We start from the raw sequence: 21,833 nt of genomic DNA, 5'->3' as shown, positions 1-21,833 counted from the left end.
GAAACAGCCGAAGGAGAAGTAAAAAAACAACACTGCAAGTAGGTGACGGAAAACAAAAAATCAGTTAAGCAGAATGAGAAAGGCATAAAAGGAGAAACTCCATCAAACGAGATACGTCAGAGAATCAAATTACAATTAGAAACCCTCTGGGAAAGTAATTGCACAGTCTTAATAAAGCAGGTAAAGTGCTGACCCCACAACCCACTAGGACACAGTCACTATTTGATTGTGAGCACCAATCTCTTAGATCCAACCTGTGGAGAAACTTCAAGTCAGATAATCTGACCACACCCGGCCCAGTTCTCTGTCTTAGCCAAGCTAAATCCTTGATACGCAAGGCTTCTCTAGACTCCTGTCATTCAACCTTACAAATGTTGGTAATAACAAAGTTCCTCTGGTCCATAATAAAGTCATGTGTACTTGTGTCATCTATTTCAGGCATTTGTGACTTTCTTAGATGCAGGTTCTGTGAGGATCCCCTCTTAGATATAGCATTTGCAGCTGTATATTGTTTAAGCACTTTTTGCCCTGATTTCATATCAGGTACCGGAAGAGAAGGAAGTGGTTCCCGTACCAAGCCTGTGGTGTCTACATTGGAGGTTTTCGCCCTTTCATTAATAGCCACTGTTGGCATAATGGCCACCGAAGGCCCCCTACTGCAGGGATAAGTTTGTGAGGCTTGATCTAACAGCTCCCTTTGTATGTTGACTTGATAGGCATTGTCCAACTTAGACGACTGAGACCAAGCGATTAGACTGTGAAGCCCATATGTTTGTGAGGCAGTGTTAACTCTAGGTGGACATAAATCTCACACCCAGTTATTCAGTGAGTACACCAATAAGCCAAGTTCAAAGGGACTATTACATAAGAGTAACTATTTAGCAATACTGGCCATGAGGCATTGCCTTTGAGAGCGAGCCATAAACTCTGATTGAGAAGGGTTGGGCCTAACCTCCCTTTGCAGAGAAATGAGGGGTGATATAACATGGTCCATGTTCCTACCTGCCTGTTTTTCAGACCCTTCCAGGAATGAAGACACAGCAAGAGTAAGGGATAGTTCCATGGTATCACTGTTACCATCTCTTAGTGTGCTCTCCGAACAAATACAGGTCCTGTGGGATCGGGCTACGATGGTGAGTTGTCAAGTTCTTGGGTTAAGCATTTACAGGTGGAGGCAGAGTCCTCTACTTTATGCATTTCCGAGGCAAAGTGGCTACCTTGCAGTCTCAGTCTCTTGCCAGAACTGAGAGCCAAGACCTCTAAAACACAGTCTCTGGTAGGCAAGGGAGGAGAGTCCGCTACGCCCATAGGGTCAGCTTCAGCCAATCTTGCAAACAACTTATCGGGCGGCACGGGGGTAAGATATTTGTACTCCTGGTTCCTGGATAGTAGGCTACAGGCACCACCCTTTTTTACTGACAGCCATAGTATCGACCGAGATCCTTGAATGAAGAAGCAAACAATGGGGACAGAACAAGCAGCAACTAGGCATATAAGCAGCACCTCCCGCCAAAGGAGGGCTATCACAGCGATATCCACAGTAGAGACTGACGCTTACCGCATCAGAGGACATCACGCTATGCTATCCTTTGTTGGACTTCACAGGCGTCCAACCAGGTGCCTTGCCTCTCAGGCCGACCCCGCTCAGAACGACTAAGAGGCAGCTGGTGAGCCCAAGGGGTGGAGAGGATCCGGCGCCGAACTCCACATCTCGATGCTGGAAGCCAAGGAGGCATAAGGGGCGCTGGAGCTAGAAGCTACGATCAACACGCCTGCGAAGCAGATTAGGTTAGAGGAAGGGACCTAGTCCAGCATCAAGCCGCACATCAACTGAAGGTTACCGCCGCCTCCGACACATTCCAATGTTCTGCACTCAACTTCTCTGACATGCACAAACCTGGCCTGGAGCAGATTAGATGAGAGATAAGTGGCCAAAACCCTCTTTTTTTATAAGGGGGCCTGAGTCTAGAGGGTGAGTAGGATAAGAGAGAGAAAACAATTAGAGTCAAAGGCTACCCTAATCTAAAGCGTGACATAGAGTCACAAAAATGCAGCAGAGCTGGTTATCTACTAGCTCGAAAGGACAAAACACCTTGGAATACAAAAATATATCAAAAGAACATTTTGTATTTGCACTAACACAAAAGACATACTTTTACGAAAAGTGTTGTGGCACTGAGAGTATGTATTATTGAGTACTTTGTAATCTGCACATTCGTGGGTTAGTAGGCAGAGTGATCATTTATTACATGTATTGCTTAAAATCATAATACGTTCATATTGTCAATCTTGTGACTCTATGTCACGCTTTAGTTTATGGTAGCCTTTGACTCTAATTTTTTTCTCTGGAGCAGATTAGACCAGGACCCCATAGTAGGGCAAAGGGACACATAAGACCTTCCCTTCCATCTGCTCTCTACAACTGTAGAACTAGCACCATTTATGGTAGATAACAGTAGTTGTTTCTGTGAATGCTACTTCTCCATATTACAACACAATGTACCCATTCCATGAACTTGCAAGGCTTTGTCATAAGGTCCCAAGTCAGATGTTGACAGTTATTGCCAAATGTCTGCAATATCATGCCAAGTAACACCCACCATTGTGAAAATGATATAATATATTAGTGAGTTGCTTATGACATGTTATATAATCTGTGCTTTAAGGGAGGTCACTGCAGAGCTCCGAATGACAGCTGCCCACTACTTGTCATTCTGTATTTTTCTGATTATCAGCTATTTTCTCTGTATGCTGTTTATTTTCTAATACAAGAAGCTTTGTTTATCCATCACTCTGGTATTTAGTCTCCTTATTGCTGCAATCTGAGGCCAAGGCTGAGGTGACCCTTGAGAAGGGGTCCACCTTGACCACCATAGTAGTCAGGCAATCCCAAAGAAGAAATGTCCTCCGTCCAAATCTAATTCTACCCTGACCCTAGCACTTAAAAAAGAAACTTAACCAATCCCAGGAGATTGGTTGGATTATCCTGATATTGCAGTCTTTTCCGGTGGATTCTGTATATGAATGTATTTATTCTGGTTATTATTTATCCAGCAGAATCTTCAGTAATAGTTTCTCTTTATTTCTTGAATTAACTCTTGTAATTCCTCTACAAAATTCTTGGATTTGATATTCACTTAAACAAAGTATTTAGGCCAACCTTACTCATTATACTTTCTCACTTGTTGGTTGGAGGATGTGTACCTCCCACACTCTATTGATCCAAGTTCTCTCAGCTTGGTTGTGTTGTATGCCTCCTTGGTATTTCCCAATGTATGGATTTTCTCGTTATCACTTTCTGTACTTGATAAACGAGTCTGTCCTCTGCTGTTACCAGACTTTATGTCACAGTTTCCTACATTTGCAGCTTGTTGCTCATTAAGGGTTTGCCCTTTGTTATCAGGTTTCTGGTTTGGAAACTTCATGGACCTCCCTTCAGGATTATTCAATTCCCTCCTTCACAGATCTATACAGTTCCATTTACATTGGTTTATATTAAGTAACTTTTTGTGAGTAATGGGAAGAGTTCCTCTTCCTGCTTCTCCCATTCTCCCTGTTAACAATCTGCAGGCTGGGGAATGCTGCAGACTTTTGCGTTTGCTCAGCTGTTCTTCTCCACTACTGGGTTTCTCCCTCCTTCTGTTTGTCGCACGCTCAGCTCCAGCTGTCCTTCTGCCGTATGCCGAGTGGCTCTTTTGTTCTGCATGCTCGTTGGTCTGCTATTCCCAGCATTCCATATGATGTAAATTGACTTTACCACTTGGAAGTTGCTCAAGCATCCCGTTACCTCCTTGGATGGTCTTGCCGTGTTTGGTTGGGCACCCTGCCTTCCATGGAAGCGACATGGTCTCGCCACCACCAGCAATAGGACTCTGTTTTTCTGCAGAAAACAATTCTCCCGTTGTTGAATACATCGGTTCTCCAGTGGCTCTCTTGGGCATTCAGCTTCTCTTCGAATGTTGTGGTCTCCCGGATTGTTCCCTGGTCCACCTCGTCCAGGCGTGCTCATGTCAGGAAGCTTCCCCAGTGTAAGATACTCTCTGCTTCTCCAACTTCCTCCACTCATCACAGTTAAGTATGCATTGCCTCTTAAAGAGATATACTCATTTCATTATTCATGTTGGTAGGCTCCAGCACTACCTTCATCCAGACAGGAATATGGTACATTAGTCTTTGCAGCACTTATTCCCATCTATGCCACTAGGCTGTGTGGCTTAGGTCTTCCTCACAGGAATGGGAGTCCATGTGCCCTAACAGGGAATCTCTCCCAGTGAGTTCCAACTTGCCCAGATTCCTAGGGAACGTCTTGTGGAGCAGGCTCACTTCCCTAGCCTCAAAGCGGGATGGTTCCCCTTGTGGAGAAAGGACAAATGCCTTTGATTCATCATAGGGCGCATATAGCAATACCCGACCTGAGTGGTCAAAGGAGGGTATGTGTGACTTTAGTACCACTCTGAATGTGAGCTCCACTATGATGCAAGTGGCTATGGGTGCTGCATTGTAGTGTGCCTCCCCTGGGGTGGCTGAATTCCTGATGTGTGTCAACATGAATGGTGAGCGGGAAGGCACTGTCGTCTTCAAAGGAGTAAATGGTTGCTAATTGCATGTATTCTCATCTATTGAGTTTTTACGTGTCATGTGACTGCTTGTCTGTGCTTGATAGTTGATACTCACCCACCAGCCAGGTGTTTACAAAGGTTTCCGATGCAAGAGCCTGGTATGTGGGGCAATGTCGGAAGATGTAGCTGTCATGCGTGCATCCTGGGAAATTGGCATTGACATGCATGATTTGTCCCTTGACATCACAGATTGCCTGCACATTGATGGAATGACAATGTTTCCTATTTGGTATATATGCTTGGTGTCTCAGGGGGGTTACAGCGCTACATGAGTGCAGTCAATGGTTCCGAGTACCTGGGGAGAGAGTGTAAATGCATAACATTTGTGGCCCGCTCTCAGCCTTTCCTGCAGTGTGTGTGCCATGTGAAGGTGACTATGCACATGTGAAAAGATGCATAGCAAAACCTGTTGGAGACACCTTGATTGTGTAGAATGTGAAATACCTCCGACAATGGCTGTGGTGTGTTAGAATTATCCTGTGGCCAGGAAGTGTAGGGCTGATAGCACTTTGACCAGAGGTGTCACAGCCTATGAGCACATGGTGGGTGATACCAAGTCATTCTCCCACTCCATGACCAGGTCTAGGATGACCTGGGGAGGGAAGCAGTATCTTTCATACACCTCCTTGTCTGGCATCTGAATAATGTTGTTCCTGGATGGAATATTCTAGGCCTCCTCCTCATTCTCCTCCTCCTCCTTCCATGTAATAGTATCAGTGCTAGCAACACAAGATCTGGCATTGTAGCAATCTATGTTCAATGGTGTTGCATTTCACTTTTGTGCATGTGCTTTCATGGCTCTTTGTGCTTTTCAATCTGGAACGGGTGATGGTAAGATTGCTAGCTATGCCTTCTCTATTGAACTCCAAACAATTGCGCGATAGCTTCTGTGGATAGGGTTTCCTTAGCGCTTGATTGGGTGTGTTTTTTGTTTGCACAGTGCCTCCCTCACCATGCCCATGTTCTTCCTCATTTTCCACCATGAATGGGGATTTTGCATATTCCAGCCCCTATTTGGTTCTTTGTCCTGGCCTTTCCGGTTTGTTGTGCTCTGTGTCGGTGAAAGCGCTCCTGCAGTGCACAAAGTGGGAAGGGCCAGCGCAAAGTTCGATCTGAAAACGATTTCTGCCCAGCGCAAAGTGTAATTTTACAGCAGGCACTTTGACCCATGAAAAACATTTTGTAAATGTGGACCATTGTTGTGACTCCCGAGTGAACAATTATGTGAAAAGACATGACTTATTCTGGTATAGTTTTCCATTTTTCCAGGCATTAGTGTACTTTTACTCCCTAAAAAAGCTTTCTGAAAATACTCTGTGCAGAGATGTTGCCACGATTGAAATGAGGGGTCTGTGAAATAATGAATCAAGTATCGAAATAGTAGACATGTATTCAACCAGTGGTGGCGGCACAGCACACCACTTAACACACCATGCTCAAGTTATGTGGATTGACACCATTTTGGTATTCGCCGCTCTAAGCTACGCAAAAACGTTTTCTGTTCGCTGACATGAAACCCATTTTAAAGCTACTTCTTAGACTGGTTCCACGGTTAGGGTGGATAACCCTGTACTAACTTCTGTCTCCATATTTGACAGATTCTTGAGAACCTACATTAACATTTTATAGGAGTATAAAAATATTCTCAAACCTTTTGTTCCCACTCATATACCCCTGTTTCGACCATCAGCCGGGTTTTAACATACAAGTTCCCATGCCACAATTCTGCTGCTTTGTACAACTTAAATAATGCATTAATGAATGTAGTTGGTGGCTTGTGCACGACTGATAATGATGGAATTTCAGTGAAGAAGTATATAGTATTCATCAAAGACGGTGTTCTAACATGAATATTTAAACACATTCTATTCTTGCACTCCATACAGATGGAATTAATTACTCGTCAAAGGCAGTCAAAGCTTGCACATCTTTTTGGAATGTTTTAAAGTATTGCTGTATCCTTACCATGGTGTAGTTGTGTGCCACCTTCATCAGTTCGATGCACCCTTGGGCATCAGCAAATGCTCGGATTCCCAGACAGTTGGAGGGGTGTAAAAGTTTCATGAGGAAATGACAGGACACCTCCACGACTTGCGGAAGCTGAAGCAGGCAAGCAGCAGAGAGTAGGTTTTCAATGTTATCCTCCTTCAGTTCCAAGCATCCTTAAACAACAATACCCAAAGTAAGACACTAACGAAAGTTGCTTTTAAACTATCATTGATTTTGTTTTCTCTGCAATATCATACAATATAATAAAAGGTCAGATGTATGTTTCTCCAATGAAGTCATGTGCAGTAGAGAGTGCCATCTTTGCCTGTTTTTACGGCTAGAGAGAGCTGTTGCATTGGAACTATATTAGGCCAGCTGTACGCAATTACAACCAAATATACCACATGACGTATTAACACTTTGAAAATATCTCTCCTCACACACTTTGGCCTGTGTGCATGTACTTTCACACTAGTTCTACAATATAAGACATAGAATACCTTGATAGCAAAGTTAACAACATGTAATATGCTGTATGTATTTACTTTTTATTTATTAGGTTTTTATAATGTGCCTATACACAATGTGTTTCAAGGCGTAACTAGACAAGTGTGGGGGACAGGGATGACAAAACAAAAACGGTCCTACTAGGCCTCATGACATTTAGATCATGCAAGTGCAGTAAACAGAAGTGCAGAGGAGTGGGGGGAAGTGCTGGAGGGTTTAGGCAAGTGCCAAGGGAGGCCAGTTGGGCAGAGCCCAGGGAGGACAGAGTGCAGGGGCAGAAAGTCCACATGCATAAGGGCACAGGGGGGTGCAGGCCCAGCCAGGGTAGTGAAGGACAAGAGAGCCCAGAAGGGCAAGTGCCGGTTGGTGGGACACCAGAGACCAGGTGCAGGGGTAGACTGGTTGGGGAGGACCTTGTGCACTGTAAGAATCTGAATGAATCAGGCAACCAATCTAGAGGCAGAGGGGGAACATTAGCAGGGGAGGCGGAGAGGGAAGGAAGAAGAAAAAAGAAGGATCTTGAGAAGCTTCTGTGACTTAAGGAGATCCGGGGGAAGTCTGAGATCTAGCACCCACCCTCTGCTTGAAGAAGCATCTGATCTGCAGAGAGTTGGATATAGAAGCCTGAAGGGCTCTACAGGGAGGTATTTGGCCAGAGGGCATTGGATGCAGTGGGCTCCCAGGACCCAGAAAGGCTTGTTAATGATGCAGACGGTTTATAACTTAATCATTGCAGCAACCTGGAGCCAGTGGAGAGATTTTAGAGCTGGAGAGATGCAGTCCTTGGGCTTGAGGCTAAAGATTTGTCTCACAGTGCTATTCTGTATTAGTTAAAGAGAGCGAAGGGAGGAGTTAGGCAGGTTGAGGAAAAGACTGTTGCAGTAGTCCAGCTTGGAGAGGACCAGACCTCTGGAGAAATTGGGGGTCATTACGAGTATGGTGGTAGCCATGGAGCAATTTGCTCCATGGCTGCCTCCCATACCGTGACTGTGTCCGGTTTGGTGCAATGGGGACTTACCGGTCTAGTCTGACTCTGGCGGGACCGGTAAGTCACCATTGCACCAACCATTCCCCATTCCCATTTGAGCCCCCATAGGGCTCAATGGGATTGGGGAAGGCGCTATTTGGGCCTGCTAATGGCAGGCCCGTAATTAATGGCCTGGTCCCCTAAAGGGACCCGTAAGGGACATGTTGTCCGACCACACGTCCCTTGCGGTTCCCGTTAGGGGACCTCGGAATCTGGCGATAGGGGAGTACCGGCACCGGTCTCCTTACCGGTGCCCGGTATCTCCTACCGCCTGACTCAGAATGACCCCCATTGAGTGTCTGGGGGAAAGTGAAGAAAAAGAGAATGCCTCTGAGGAGGTGCAGCTGAAAGTCACCCTTCTTGGAAAGGTCCATGATGTGAGGAGAGAGGGAGAGAGAGGAGTCGAGGAGTCGAAGATGGTACCAAGTTTTTTGTCTCACAGGAGGGTGAGGGAAGGGGGCCCATGCAATGTGGCCAGAGTGTTGAAGGGAAGGAGGGAGCTGGAGTCCCAATGAGAAGGTACTCAGTCTTATTGGCATTAAGGCATAGAGCATTTGCAGTGCACCATGCCTGAATTGCAGACAGACAGCCAGGAATGAGAGGGGAAGAGGAGGAGACAGAGGAGGGAATCTTGAAGGAGAGTTGTATGTCATCCGCATAACACTGAAAGTTAGGAGATAAGGCAGAGATCAAATGGGATAGGGGGGCAAGGTAGATGTTAAAAATCCAAGGCAACAGTATAGAGCCCTGATGGACACCACAGGTGGAGAGTGAGATGGAGGGGAGAAATGGGCCCAGTTGAACCTGGGAAGGTTGTTCAGAGAAGAATGAGGTCAACAAGTCCAGAGCCAGGTCAGCAATGCCATGAGTATCACAGAGCTGATTTTTATGGGTCACATGTTTGATCGTATCAAAGGCAGAGGAAAGTTCAAGAAGGATGAGAACTGAAGGAGAGATGGAATTGAGATTAGAGAGCAAGTCTTCACGGTTGTTCAGGAGTGCAGTTTCCAAGCCTCTGGCTGCTCTGATACCAGACTGGTGTTGTGGAGACAACCAACAGATTCAGTGTGGTAGATAAGCTGGGAGATGGCCAGCTTCTCCAAGAGTTTGCCCATGAAGGGTGTAATGGAGATAGGGCTATAATTAGCTGGACAGGAGGGTCGGCAGAAGCCTTTTAAGGGAGTGCTTGAGGAGTGGTGGGAAGGATCCAGTGGCAAAGGAGAGATTGCAGAAATCAGCCAAGGCTGGAGCAGGGGAGACAATGTTGTCCTTGATAGTTCTTGAGGAGTACCTGTTTGGATGAGACGTTCATAGAGCGAACTTGAACAGACACCACATCAGGTGATGCGGGAGAGAAAGAGAAGAGTAGGAAGGAAGGGCCAAGGGGGGGCCAAGGGAGGCCTGTTAGCAGGTAATAGAGAAGGTAATGGTGTAGAGGAGAGAGAGGACAGAATGTCCTGAGCTTTAGTAATGAAGTAAGTGGTCAGAGAATTGCAGAGGGCCAGGGAAAGCAGAGGGGAAATGGAGACTGAAGTAAGATTAGTGAATTCCATGCAGGTTTTGAAAATGTCAGCCATGTTGTTAGTGACCCCAGAGATGCGAGCTTGGACATAGGCCCTCTTCTTTGAGCAGATGGAAAGTCTGCATTGCCTTTGGAGCAAGCGGCATTCATGCAAAAATATTTTAATTTGTAAATTAAACAAACAAATACATTGTTCCTGCCTAGACTGCAACTTTGTTTGTAACATGGTTATTGTCACTGCACTGGCAGAGATTTGAAAAAAATTGGATGTTGAAACACCTGTATATTGAACTCTAGTCTTGAAAAGAAGAAGCCATTCTATGAGGAGCAGTTATTTAAAATGTCATTGAATATGAAAATAGTTTTAACATGTAAACATATCGGGAGTAATTTACAGAAAAAGCGCTAACGCCACGCAAAAGTGATAACACAAGCGTGAACTTTGAGTGGTGCAAACGTATGGTGCTGTGAGACGTTTCACAGAATGAAATGCAAGCATAAACCTGCAGCCCAAAGAAAACGTAGCACCCAGCATGCCACGACTTGGCCCCATGGCTAAAGAACATAGCACAGTAGAAATACTTTGCACTGCAATGTGTACTATGACATTGGCTGGGTAAATAGGAAAGAAGTAATATAGGATTACTAATAAGCAATCACCATTACTCCCACTGCTACACATCTGCACCCTCCAAATCAACATTGAGCCTGCACCCATTCCTTGTACCATTCCCGTGACCGATCTGCGCCCTACAAGTATACATTGAGCCTGCACGCACTCCTTGGTCCAGTAGTCTGACCAATCTGCTGCCCCAATTCTACATTGAGCCTGCACCTACTCCTCATCCCAGTATCCCAACCAATCTGCACCCCCCAATTCTACATTGAGTGTGCACCCACTCTCATCACTTCACTCCCATTGCAATACATCACAGAATAAACCACCGCACATAAATACAACCCAAATACATATTACCCAAACACCCACACTTATGTAGCACAGTACCGTCACCAGCTGTTGGATGAATTGTGTAATGTCTGAGTGAAATTCTTTAGAATTAACTTGCTACAAAGGTCAGTGTTGAAGCTCCCATGTTATTTTCTTACAACACTCTCTGGATAACGGGTTAGGTTGCCTCCTTACCCGTGCACTGAGGAGGACAACAAGCAGACTCCTACAGCCGTACCAATCTTGTTTGCTGTGGAGCACACAGAACAGTATGCTGGCCCACACTGAGGATGACCTGTGAGAAGATGAAAGTCACATACCCAACAGTAATGGATCCCCACACCCACTCACATACCCGAGAAAGTTCACAACAGCTTGGGGGTCTTGCTCAGCATGATGAAGGTGTCAGCCTTACAATTCATGTAAGTGCAAAGACACTTGCCAGATATGCATCTTGCTCACTCATGGCCAGTTTATCACTTCCCTTCCTCAGTGCTTCTGGCCTGCATCTCCCATGAATGACATCTTACAGATTTCATCATCAAATATAAGCATGTGGAAACAACTGTCAACCACATATACAATACACGGTGGTCATTTGTCCTTATGTGACTTGACAATGCCATTGAATGAAAGGGATACAACATCCATTTTGATCATCCACAATGCTTCAAAGCCATTTCTGTTGTGGAAATGTGAGCACATCCATATGGACACACAAGTGGGAAAGGGCCACCTAAACTGCTGCAGCAGCATCAAGGAACACTATGCAGAAGAAATAGCAATCTGGAGAAGTGAATTGACAGACATGAAAGAGCAGTCTCCAGAATCCTCAAATAACCCTGCTCTGGACGACAAACGGCGAGAAACCTAAAGAAGTGTATACCTATCCCCAAAAAGAGTCATGGCAAAATGTCCACTAGTCATTACAACAGATCATGCTCATTTGGCAAATTAGGCATTAGCTAAGGGCATGGACAAACGCCATGCCATGGGTCAAGTGTCCACTAGGACATATCTTGCCCACTGGACCATATGGGCATCTTTAATATGCCTGGGGCATGTGCAGGTGAACCTTTCACTGGGCATGGCTGCAGTCAATCTCCAATGGATAATATAGATGTTTTCCACAATGCCACACAGCACAGTGTTCACTGGGCATGGGCACTAAGTGAATGTGTTTTTTTTTTGTTGGTCTGATTGGACTCCCATCAGGAATAGCGTTGTTACAAAATGCTAACAGCGTAAGCGAAATTTGTCAAAATTGTAAGAAACATTCCAAAATAAATATATGTACAATTCTGAATTCTTTGGGACAGTTTAATAAAGTTCAGTCTGTGGATGGTTTGGGCGGGCCTAAAATACATCTTCATTGTAACATACATTAGTAGAACTGTTGTTCTCACCTACAACAAATAGTTTTAGATGTATTTATGGTATGCAGTGATTTTACTGAATTAAAAATAACAAACAGCATGTTTATCTAAACATTTTTGCCAAAAAATACAATATTTCTTAAAATATATGTATGGATGGTAGGGATAAGGGTTTTTTTTTTTTTTTCCACAAAAATGTTTTGTTGAAAACGTTTTTGTTCTTTTTTAATTTGGCAAAATAACATGTAATCTGTATTTACACCACACTTATGTTAGAATCTGGCATCTAACTGAACCCATGATGTTCACATGTTCATTTTGGAAAAATCTGTCTAGTGTGTTTTTAAATGTAAATAAACAAAAGACAAGTCATAATGAGGACAATTCATTTGAGATATATTGGGTTCTTGTATAGTTCCCAGACGTACCTGATAAAAATCTGGAAATAATATTTTATGAAGGCAGGTTTTAAAATATGTGATTGGTTTCCATTTTTGTTTCAGATCCTGTGATGAACAATGTTAGAAATTAGGAACCTCTCTCCCTCCCCCCCTTTTTTTCTCCCCCTTTCATGTTGTCTTCTGAGTTGTTTTTGGTGTGTTAGTGATTACACTTGATAGTGATGGCATTTATGTTTCACATAGGTTGGTAATACTAATGTAATTTATAATGTAAGGTGTTTAAAATGTAGATGTTAATGCTTATTGTAAAATTTTGTTGGATCTATGTGTGTTATGGTTTATTGAAAATCCAATAAAGAGATCTTAAAAAAAAAAAAGAAATTGCCAATTAACAACCAATGGGCATGCCATGTACTTGGGGAGGGTAAAGATATGCCTGAGATGGATGGACCATTCCCCTTTTGAGAAAAAAATTACAGAGTGACCTTGTGGTTGGCCCATGGACTTTAGAGGGTACGGCTAGAAACTTTCACCATGGAGACATTTTGGAAGATGTATAATGTTTGCCCACATATTGAGATGCACAGTATTTCCATAAAACATATACAGTATACTCTACCTATTTTTGGGAGTTTTCAAGTGTGAGGCATTTGTAGGGGGGCAATGTTATTGGGGATGCCATATAAAAGCTTCCCATTGAACTTTGTCCATTGTAGACTGAACTGCAACAACAGACAAACAAACAGATTACGCAAATTCAATTGTTTGAAAGTTTTGAGAAGTTCCATCAAGTTGTTGAAAAGTTATTGGAGGGTAAAAGAAAACACAAACAAATTTCATATTCACCTTGCTATAGTAACAATTTGCAGAAATGTTGAGATTAATGCACTGCAGGGATTGAAATAAAACATTTGTGAAAAGTTGGAAGTAGATCCACTCTTCATGCAACCTGCCTGAATGGCATCTTCCTGAAAACGTTGCATTGGTCATGGTCAAAGGGTGACCAGTTTGTACTGTGGGTTTGGTAATTGAACCTGTGTCCGTGGAAACATTGTGCTCTAAGCATTGCTGCATGCCATGTCCAGTGGGCACTGCAGGTGCATCTACGGTTCTTCCTACATGACTGCAGGCCATTTACAGTCATGTCTGTGATTGTGTTTGCTGTTCCCGGTGGTCTCAGGCACAGGTCTCAGGGACAGTATCCAAGAGAACCTGCTGCAGGAAATGCCAATTGAGCATTGGTTGTGTCTGTTTTGGCCTTGGCATGGGCTAACGTTCATGCCTCATTTACAGTGTCCACTCAGCATGGCGGTAGACCTTGACCATTTTGGCACTCTGGATAGGTTTGGTGTTCTTGGGGCCTATGGGAATGTTGACAGGCCATACCTAGTGGGTGCATTGGATGTGTTTTTGTGCCCCGGACATCACTGGCATCCATGTGCCAGGCAAAGTGTCCATTGGGCAGTGTCATAGGCGATGCCTTGTTGGCCTTGTTGGCACTATGGGTTTCTTTGCCCAGTTAGGGCCTCATTATGAGTCCGGCGGTAACCGCGGCGGTAAAACCGCCTGGTTACCGCCGAACTCGTATTACCATTCCGCCTCCGTGATTCCCAGAATTACCGGGGCATTACAACCCCGGTTTTCCGGGAATCACGGAGACGGAATGGGGATCATGGAAACACCGGCAGCATCTTGTAATGCTGCCGGTGTTTCCTCAGTGTTTCCTCGGCCGCCCACCAGGTCGGACCTGCAGGAGTCGGGATCAGGTGGTCCGGAAACAACGGTGGCGGCGGCTTTACCGCCACCATTATTTCCGGACCGCCTGAGTTATAATGAGGCCCAATGTGTGTTAAAAGAGTCTGCTGCACGGCGTGAGACCATACTCAGTAGACACTTTAAGTTTGCACCTGCATTAGTGGAATGTATATCCCACGATTTGGTATAGTCACATGAGAAGACTGGTCTCTTTATAGGGAAGGATGCTGCTCAGCAATATCTAGATATATGTTTGACACCTCGTTGTCTTTCTGCTCCATTCCAGCTATTTGTATAATTTTTAACTTATTTTCACATTTTTTGCTCCTCTTGCCCTCTTGTATTATTAATTTTAATTCCCTAAGGCCCACTTCATCATTCAAGTGTCTTTTTTTATTTAGAAGGCTCTCTGGCCTGTTGCAGGGATTATATTTATTTTTTTTGTCTCCTTTGGCGGATTTGGGTTGTTTGACCAAAGTGCAATTATTTGCAGCGGAATTGACTGTCGTAAATTTTGCTGCAAATCGCTTTGCACTTCTGCCAAACACATGCTAACGTCCCTTACCCACCCCCATCCTCACCCCCACTCCCCTACTTGCCTGCTTGCTCGCCTACGCTTCCCCTGCGGCATCAGATCCATCCCCCTAACACAGGTCGGGTTGGATGCTGCAGGTCCCGTTTACCTTTTTTCACTTTTCTTTTTTTGGGTCCCCTGCCTCCATTGTTCAGGAAGTGGGGGACAACCCCACAACCCTCAAGGCCAAAAATACTGAACATGGGGAGTGGGGGACTCCCCTGCAACGCCCATTCAACATGTTCAGTATTTTTTATTGTCAATCGAATGGTACTGGCCGATTTCGTTCAAATGTACCATTCAATTGATTATAAATGAGCACATTGGCTAATATCCCTTTGGCTTCTTTGCTGGTCTTTCCCAGACATGTATATTGTTGGTAGCTTTCTGGTGGAATACCTTCCTATGCTTATGATCAAGGTTTAGCTAGGATTGGCAAGGCCCATCTCTGAAGATTGTCTCCCTCAGGGTCCATTGGGTGCTGAAAAGTGAAGTTTGTTCAGCTCGGCATGCCTATCATTTGGATGTGCTTTGGGAAACACAAGTGTGGCTGAGGATGAAAAAGTGCCTACGGAGGGTGTGGGAGAGAATAAGGTGTACAATATATGTGTCATTTGGTGTACAAATGTTTGTATGTTTTCTGTGGTGTTCACGGTCTGCTTTCCTGTTTGCAGCCATCACTAGATGTCACATGCAGCTTTTGATGTCCTCGGACACCCATTGAAAATTGTGTGGTTGTGTGATATGCTACAGCAACACTTATTTTGGGTTTAATAGTTATGTAATGGAACTTTTGGAGTGTGGGTATTGTAGCAGTCAGAGTAAGCGTGGCTGTGGCCATGGACAGTGGCCAGATTGTTTGGGGCATCGACTTTTATTCTGATCAAGGATCTGCGTGAGTTTTGTGGTCACCAGGAGAGGAAGGTGATTTTTTAACGAAGAAACATGACGTGCGTCAAACATCTTTGAAACGGTTGCCATGTTGGTTCTGTGAACAGAGTTGGCTGTTAGCGGACCCGAGAAATAAAACAGAAAATACATTTGTAGTTTTGTTGAGGAGCAAAGAGTGTCTGTGGAGGGAGGGGGAGAGAAGAAAGGGTTACAGTATATGTGTTACTGGATGTAAAAATGATTGTATGTTTCCTGCAATGTTAGCAGTCTCCTTTCCTGTTTGCAACCATTACTATGGACCACAAACAGCTTTTGATGTACGCGGACACCCATTGAAAATTGTGGGGTTATGAGATATGCTACAGTAACACTTACTTTGGGTTTATAAGTTATGTGAAGGAACTAGTAAACATGGCTGTGGCCATGGCCTGTGGCCAGATTGTTCAATGTATGGCCAAAGGCCATGCCCGAACAATCTGGCCACTGTTAAAATGAGGAACAGGAAAAAAGAAATGAACATGAAAAACCAAATGACCAGTGAGCTAGAAGGCCATTTAAAACGAATATGCAATATGAAAAAGATGAAATACACACCATCAAACAAATGATGGTTTGTGACAAAGAGAATCATTGCAGCGTTAATGATAGACTGCATGTCTCAGCAATTTGAAATGAAAAGAAAGAAACAAGTGACCTATCCTTATCTGATAATCTAAAGACTGGTCATACTTCCACAGAAATGAAAATGCCCCAAGAGAGAGGTGCCGTTCAGTCACTGAAGAATATTTTGAGCCACAGATTTTTCAGGAGGCGGAAATGACAGGTACTGTACAAAATGTAGGTAAGTGTCACACACCAGAAACTGACATGCTGCCACAAGACACTTGGGAAAATATAGATTCACTAGGTTCCAGAATGGAGGTAAGTGGAAAGGAACGAGGTAATGAGGAAAAAGCATTAGAGGAAAGGGGGATGAATACTGCCGGGCCCCGAGACATGGAGGGAAGTCAGGGGCTGCGCTGCAAGTGGATTCTGAATCCAACAAGATAAAAAAAGTGACACAAAGCTTGATGGACAAAAAGGGGGTATAGTGTCATTTCTTATGCCCCTTTGCCGAGCAAGAAGTCAGGCCGTCCTAAGGAAAGTAATCCCTGAAATCAGTAAGAATTCACATTTCCTATGTATACTAGAAGAATGTGAGGACAGAAATGATGCCCTATTACTATCAAAGAAAGATGCAACGCATTAGCAATGATTGACACAGGTGCCCATGCAACTGTGATGTCCCAGAAATTAATGTAAAGCATACATGAGGGAAAATCCACACAGGACATGCTGATGTTGAGGCAGAGTGAAGGCCCTGTACATAATTTAATACCAGTGGTGGGTGTCACCGAAGTTGACATCAAGATACGAAGACATAGGGCCTCATTAGGAGTATGGCAGTAAGGCAACAACGGCACTAGTATCGCTACCGGCACCGTTGCTACCATACCGCCCTACTAGGACATCTGCCCGTGGGTGTCCTTGCAGCCATCTGGTCTAACCAGGTGGCCATACCAGCACCCGCGAGCAGAACATAATGGTAGCAACGGTACAATTATAGACGGTACCGCTGCTACCATCCTCCCCATTCCCATTGAGCTTTATGGGGGCTCAAATGGGATTGGGGACGTATCGGCTACGGCACCAGCGCAAGGGGAATTAACGTGTCTGCCGAGGTCGGAATGGCCCGGTGATTCCCCTTTCACGGGTGCCGGAGCCGGATGGGCGTTTGGGGGTAGCCTAGAATGAGACAGGAAGTGGTGCTAACACCCATAGATGAGACACCATTCCTTATAGGAACACATTGACTTAGGAGGCTGTCACCTCTTATTAACGGGGTAAATAGGGTATTGTGGTCGTTGGCCAAAAACTACCCTGAAACCTGAAAAAGGTAATGAGCCAGAGCAACAGTGCTGAATGTCACACCATTGCTAGATCAGAAAGTGAGGTGGAAGTGTATCTCCAAAATGGCTGTGTGCCTACTGTCACTGTAATACTCATGTGACAGAGTGAAATGCAAGGAGAAAAGGAAAAGCAATCTGTAGAGATTTTTCTGGACCCCAAGAATAATTGGCAGGCACTGATTGAAGAAAATAAAATCCCTTTTATGCCTCAATGAGGACAATTGTAAACCAATTGTTGCTGCAGAGTCAGATCAGGAAAAATATATTTCAACAATTACAGAGAGACACATGAAAGAAGAGCAGGCCTGGATCACGGTGCATGTGAGGGTTGGCCCTAGAGGAGTAAGCGAGTTTCATTCATGACATTGTGTTTAAACAAATACTTGACAGACAGTAAATACTAAGTTTGAGGCAAGGAATTGTGGGAAGGTGCATGTTAAAAATCGCAATTGGTTCCAAAACATTCCTCACAATGTTTGGATGGGACCAAAAGCAAATTCTATTTGGGAAACTAAATCATGCACAGAATGTGTATGGTGTTAGATTTTTTGAACCAAATGGTTGGAGCGGCTCCTGAATTTGAGAACAAAAGAGACGCGTACCATTGTAACCAAATGATGTCATATACAGTTGAGCTTCAGGTAAAGAAGGAGGTCACTATTTCGACTTTCACCAAGCAATTTACACTAGCATTAAAGTATAGAAAGCGACAACGAATGGAAGGGCTTGATGTATTTGTGTGTCTTAATGAATCCATGAAACATCAAGTCCTAGAATGCAAACATACACCATTGGTAGAGATTGGGGATGGCCCCAATCGAATACTGGTGAATAACAAGGGATGCCAGAACATTCATTTGGAAGAAAAAAAAACATCATTAGGTTTGGCAATACAGGAATCCCACTACACTGCTGATTTAAATAACACAGTGATCGGGACTATCCCTGAAAGCTATGTAACTTCACAGGGTGAATTGCCTGACTCAGGATTTCATGATACAATCTTTCTACCCCTATGAACCAAAATATGTGATATGCTGTCATCAGGAAAATGTGTCTTATTCAATACAGGTGAGTATGAAAGAGCAGAACAGCAAGGTGAAATGCAGCAAGTCGAGATGGAGGTTAATATGCCAAAATATCTGACGGTTGCGGCTCTTCAAAGATACACTGCCACACAGCCAGTGGAAAGCACAGAGGTGTTTCCTTTGAAGGATTTCCCAGAATTGCCGATAAATGGTAGAGGAACAAATCCAAGCTGTAGATGCTTGCACAAATGAAGAATAGAGAAGTCAGTTGAGGAAAATATTTATGGAGGTCTAAGAGGTTTTTGCCAAAGATGCCTATGACTGTGGGCTGACCGATATACATGTTGCTACACTAACTGAAGTGTATGGTAGGCAGCCAGTATTTGTGCAATAAAATAGGTCACCCCTGGCCTGCATGGAGTCCCTGGCAGAAATAATAAAAAATCTGGAACCCAGAGGCATCATTGGGTCTATTCACTGTTCTTCAACTGGTTTGTGTTGTTTTACTGTAAATGAAAAAAACTGCAGCCGAAAAAACCATAGCGGTTTTGGCAAATATATGGTTAAGTTGTTACGGTTAAACAACCCAAATCAAATACTTTACCCACTCCCACCCACATCCCCCTTACTTACCTTGCAGCCACACACTTTGCTGTGTGCTGTCGACTCGCTGTGTCTATGCGACACCTGTTCCTATTCATTTCCATGATTGGGAACCGGCGCTGCACGGTCCTTTTCTTTTTTCTTTTAACTGTACGCGAACAGTTGCAAGGAACACCCCAGCAAACACTGCTAACATTTTAGTGAACAAGGGTGCAGGTGACACCCCCGCAGCCCCTGCTGCCCTTGTTCACTATAATGCCACCGAATGGGGCATTTGGTCAAAGTATTTGGATGTGCAAACCTTTTTGTATGGCCGAAATTCGACTAAATCTCCCATTCGGTAATTTTAATTCAGTCATTTTGGGTAAGCCCCTTCAAATGATCCCATATTGGGTGTGCTAAAGTCCAATGGCCTTTGACGATTGTGTGCCGACTTGACTTGAGTGGCCTCTCCAACTTAATGATCAGGGTATTGCACAAGTTCAGTGGTAAAGATATTTACCACTCTGGATCTTACAGCTGGGTACTGGTGTATGGCATTAGCAAAATATATACAACATCTATTTGGCTTTTCCTTTAATTGATTCCAGTATGCATGGCCGCAAGGCCCCTTTGGCTATATCAATAGTGGAAGTGAGTTTGGGATATTCCTAAGTAAAGCACTCCCAGATGCAACTGAGAGAGGAACTGTGATTTATGTGGACGATGTGCTAATCAAAAATGCAGACTTAAAAAGTTAATTCAATTAAATTAGTCAGATGCAAAAGACTGGAGCAAAAGCATCTTTACAGAAAGCGGTAAAAATGGTAAAAGACTCCACCAATTTGAAAGGCCTAAGAATTTGTTAGGAATTACAATAGGAAATTCATTGGAGATTATGCAGAAATCACACAACCTTCGACTATATTACTGAAACAAGGGTTAGCCGGGATATGGGGAAAAGAACAAAGTGAGGCAGTGGCCAAATTCAAGGACTGTTTAATTAAAGACTCATGATTGGCGTATACAATAAAGAATCAGTTCTTCTTTATAGAAATGGGATTCACAAATCAAGGTGTATTAGCTGTAATATAAAAAAAAACATGATGCAAATAACAAAAACATTGCATATGCCAGTAAGGCATTTTCATAGGTAGAAACTAAATTCAGAGAATGTGAAAAAGCACTTTTGACCACTGTATGGGCATAACAACAATTCCGCCCCATTATTCAAGGGGACCGGGTGATTTTTGAGACAAGTCATCAGCCTTTAAAACATTTACAAAGTAAAAGGATCAGATCAGGTAATTTGGCTCAGTCAAGAATCACATCATGGACATTGGCATTGCAGGGATTCTAAGTGGAAGTGAGATATGGACAGAATAAAATAAAAAGAGTCCAGTTGCCCATGGAATGGCAGACTTACATGATTAAATCCTAAAAGTAGCAATTAATGGCAGTTCTCTTTCTGAAATTGACTTTTGGTTCAAGGTTGCCTTGTTAGATGCTTGATCTTTTCTGTCATGGTGACGGTTGGTGGCACCTTCACACTGCTTTGGTATTTTCCTTTTCAGTTGGTGAGGGTAGTAATGTGTGTACTAAGTGGTATCTCTAGGAACTTAAGGTTTTCCATCTCTTTGTTTTACAGGTTTTATGACATCTGTTGGTGGATGTTTTTGGGACCCCTACTGCACGGTTTTGAAGGAATTTTAAAGAATAGTAATTGTTTCCCCTGAAGAAAGTGCAGCCACTCAAGGGCCTATAGAACTGAAACATGTTACATGTCGGGAATATGTGGTTTTGTGACACATTTGTTTTTGTGATGTTGTAATGTTTTGCCATTTTGTGTCTATGTATTGAGTCAATGTTGGTATTTTTATGGAAAAATAGTGATTTCTATGTATTAGACATAATCAACTAAGGTGTGAGTTTAGGGTCTGTATAAAATGTATTTACAAATATGTATTACAATTAATAAATCATATATTTTTTGATAAATATTGTTATGTATTGTACTATATCTATTTTATTCAAGATATAAGTACCACATCATCACCTAGAGAGGTATAACTGTTCCTAGAGGATACTAGGAGTTGTTGAAATATTTATTTACCTATCTCTTTTAGATTTGACATGAATACATTTCCCCTGATGGTAGAGATAGGAGATCTTTTGAAAATAGGGGATTTTCTTTGAACCTATTAAAAATCAGAGACTTACATGATTATACAGCTGTCTGTGCAGCTGAAAACATAGAGCTTGAAAGAAATGTAACTGCATTTCAACAATCCCCACACAAGGCATTCAATGAGGAAACGTGCACGGACCTCCCAACTGTGTATGTAGATGGATGTGCATCCCACGTGGGAGATGATTCTGAAAAGGAATTAGTGACATGAATAGGGAACTGGTGGATCATATATAATGGTGTTCCAAGAATAAGCATGAGGTTGAGCCCCAAAAGCAGTCAAGTTGTAGAACAGGCTGCCATGTATAAAGCAATGTCCACAGCAGTAGAAAATAAATCCAAAAGAAATAATTTTGCTCACTGATTCTTATTACGCCTGAAATTGTTTGTAGTTTATTTACCCTGGTGGAAATTGAGAGGAATGGTAACATATAAAATGAAACCACTTAAGCATGGTAAAATTATCCAAGACATAG

The 21,833-nt window shown here is 43.4% G+C and overlaps 1 protein-coding gene across 1 annotated transcript in view; it reads right to left on the bottom strand.

Annotated features, from left to right (window-relative positions):
- The window catches only part of KLHL1 (kelch like family member 1), a 1,778,891-nt gene that overhangs the window by 1,025,963 nt on the left and 731,095 nt on the right, over positions 1-21,833 (bottom strand). Inside the window, exon 4 of the mRNA XM_069639396.1 lies at positions 6,585-6,781. Coding sequence (XP_069495497.1) covers positions 6,585-6,781 — 197 coding nt within the window. The remainder of the gene's footprint in view (positions 1-6,584; positions 6,782-21,833) is intronic.

The sequence above is a fragment of the Ambystoma mexicanum genome, chromosome 7q (genome assembly GCF_040938575.1).
Source record: "Ambystoma mexicanum isolate Mex_15411 chromosome 7q, UKY_AmexF1_1, whole genome shotgun sequence".
Taxonomy (NCBI): Eukaryota; Metazoa; Chordata; class Amphibia; order Caudata; family Ambystomatidae; genus Ambystoma; species Ambystoma mexicanum.
Note: the sequence above shows the minus strand (reverse complement) of the source record. Positions and strands in the feature narration are given on the sequence as shown.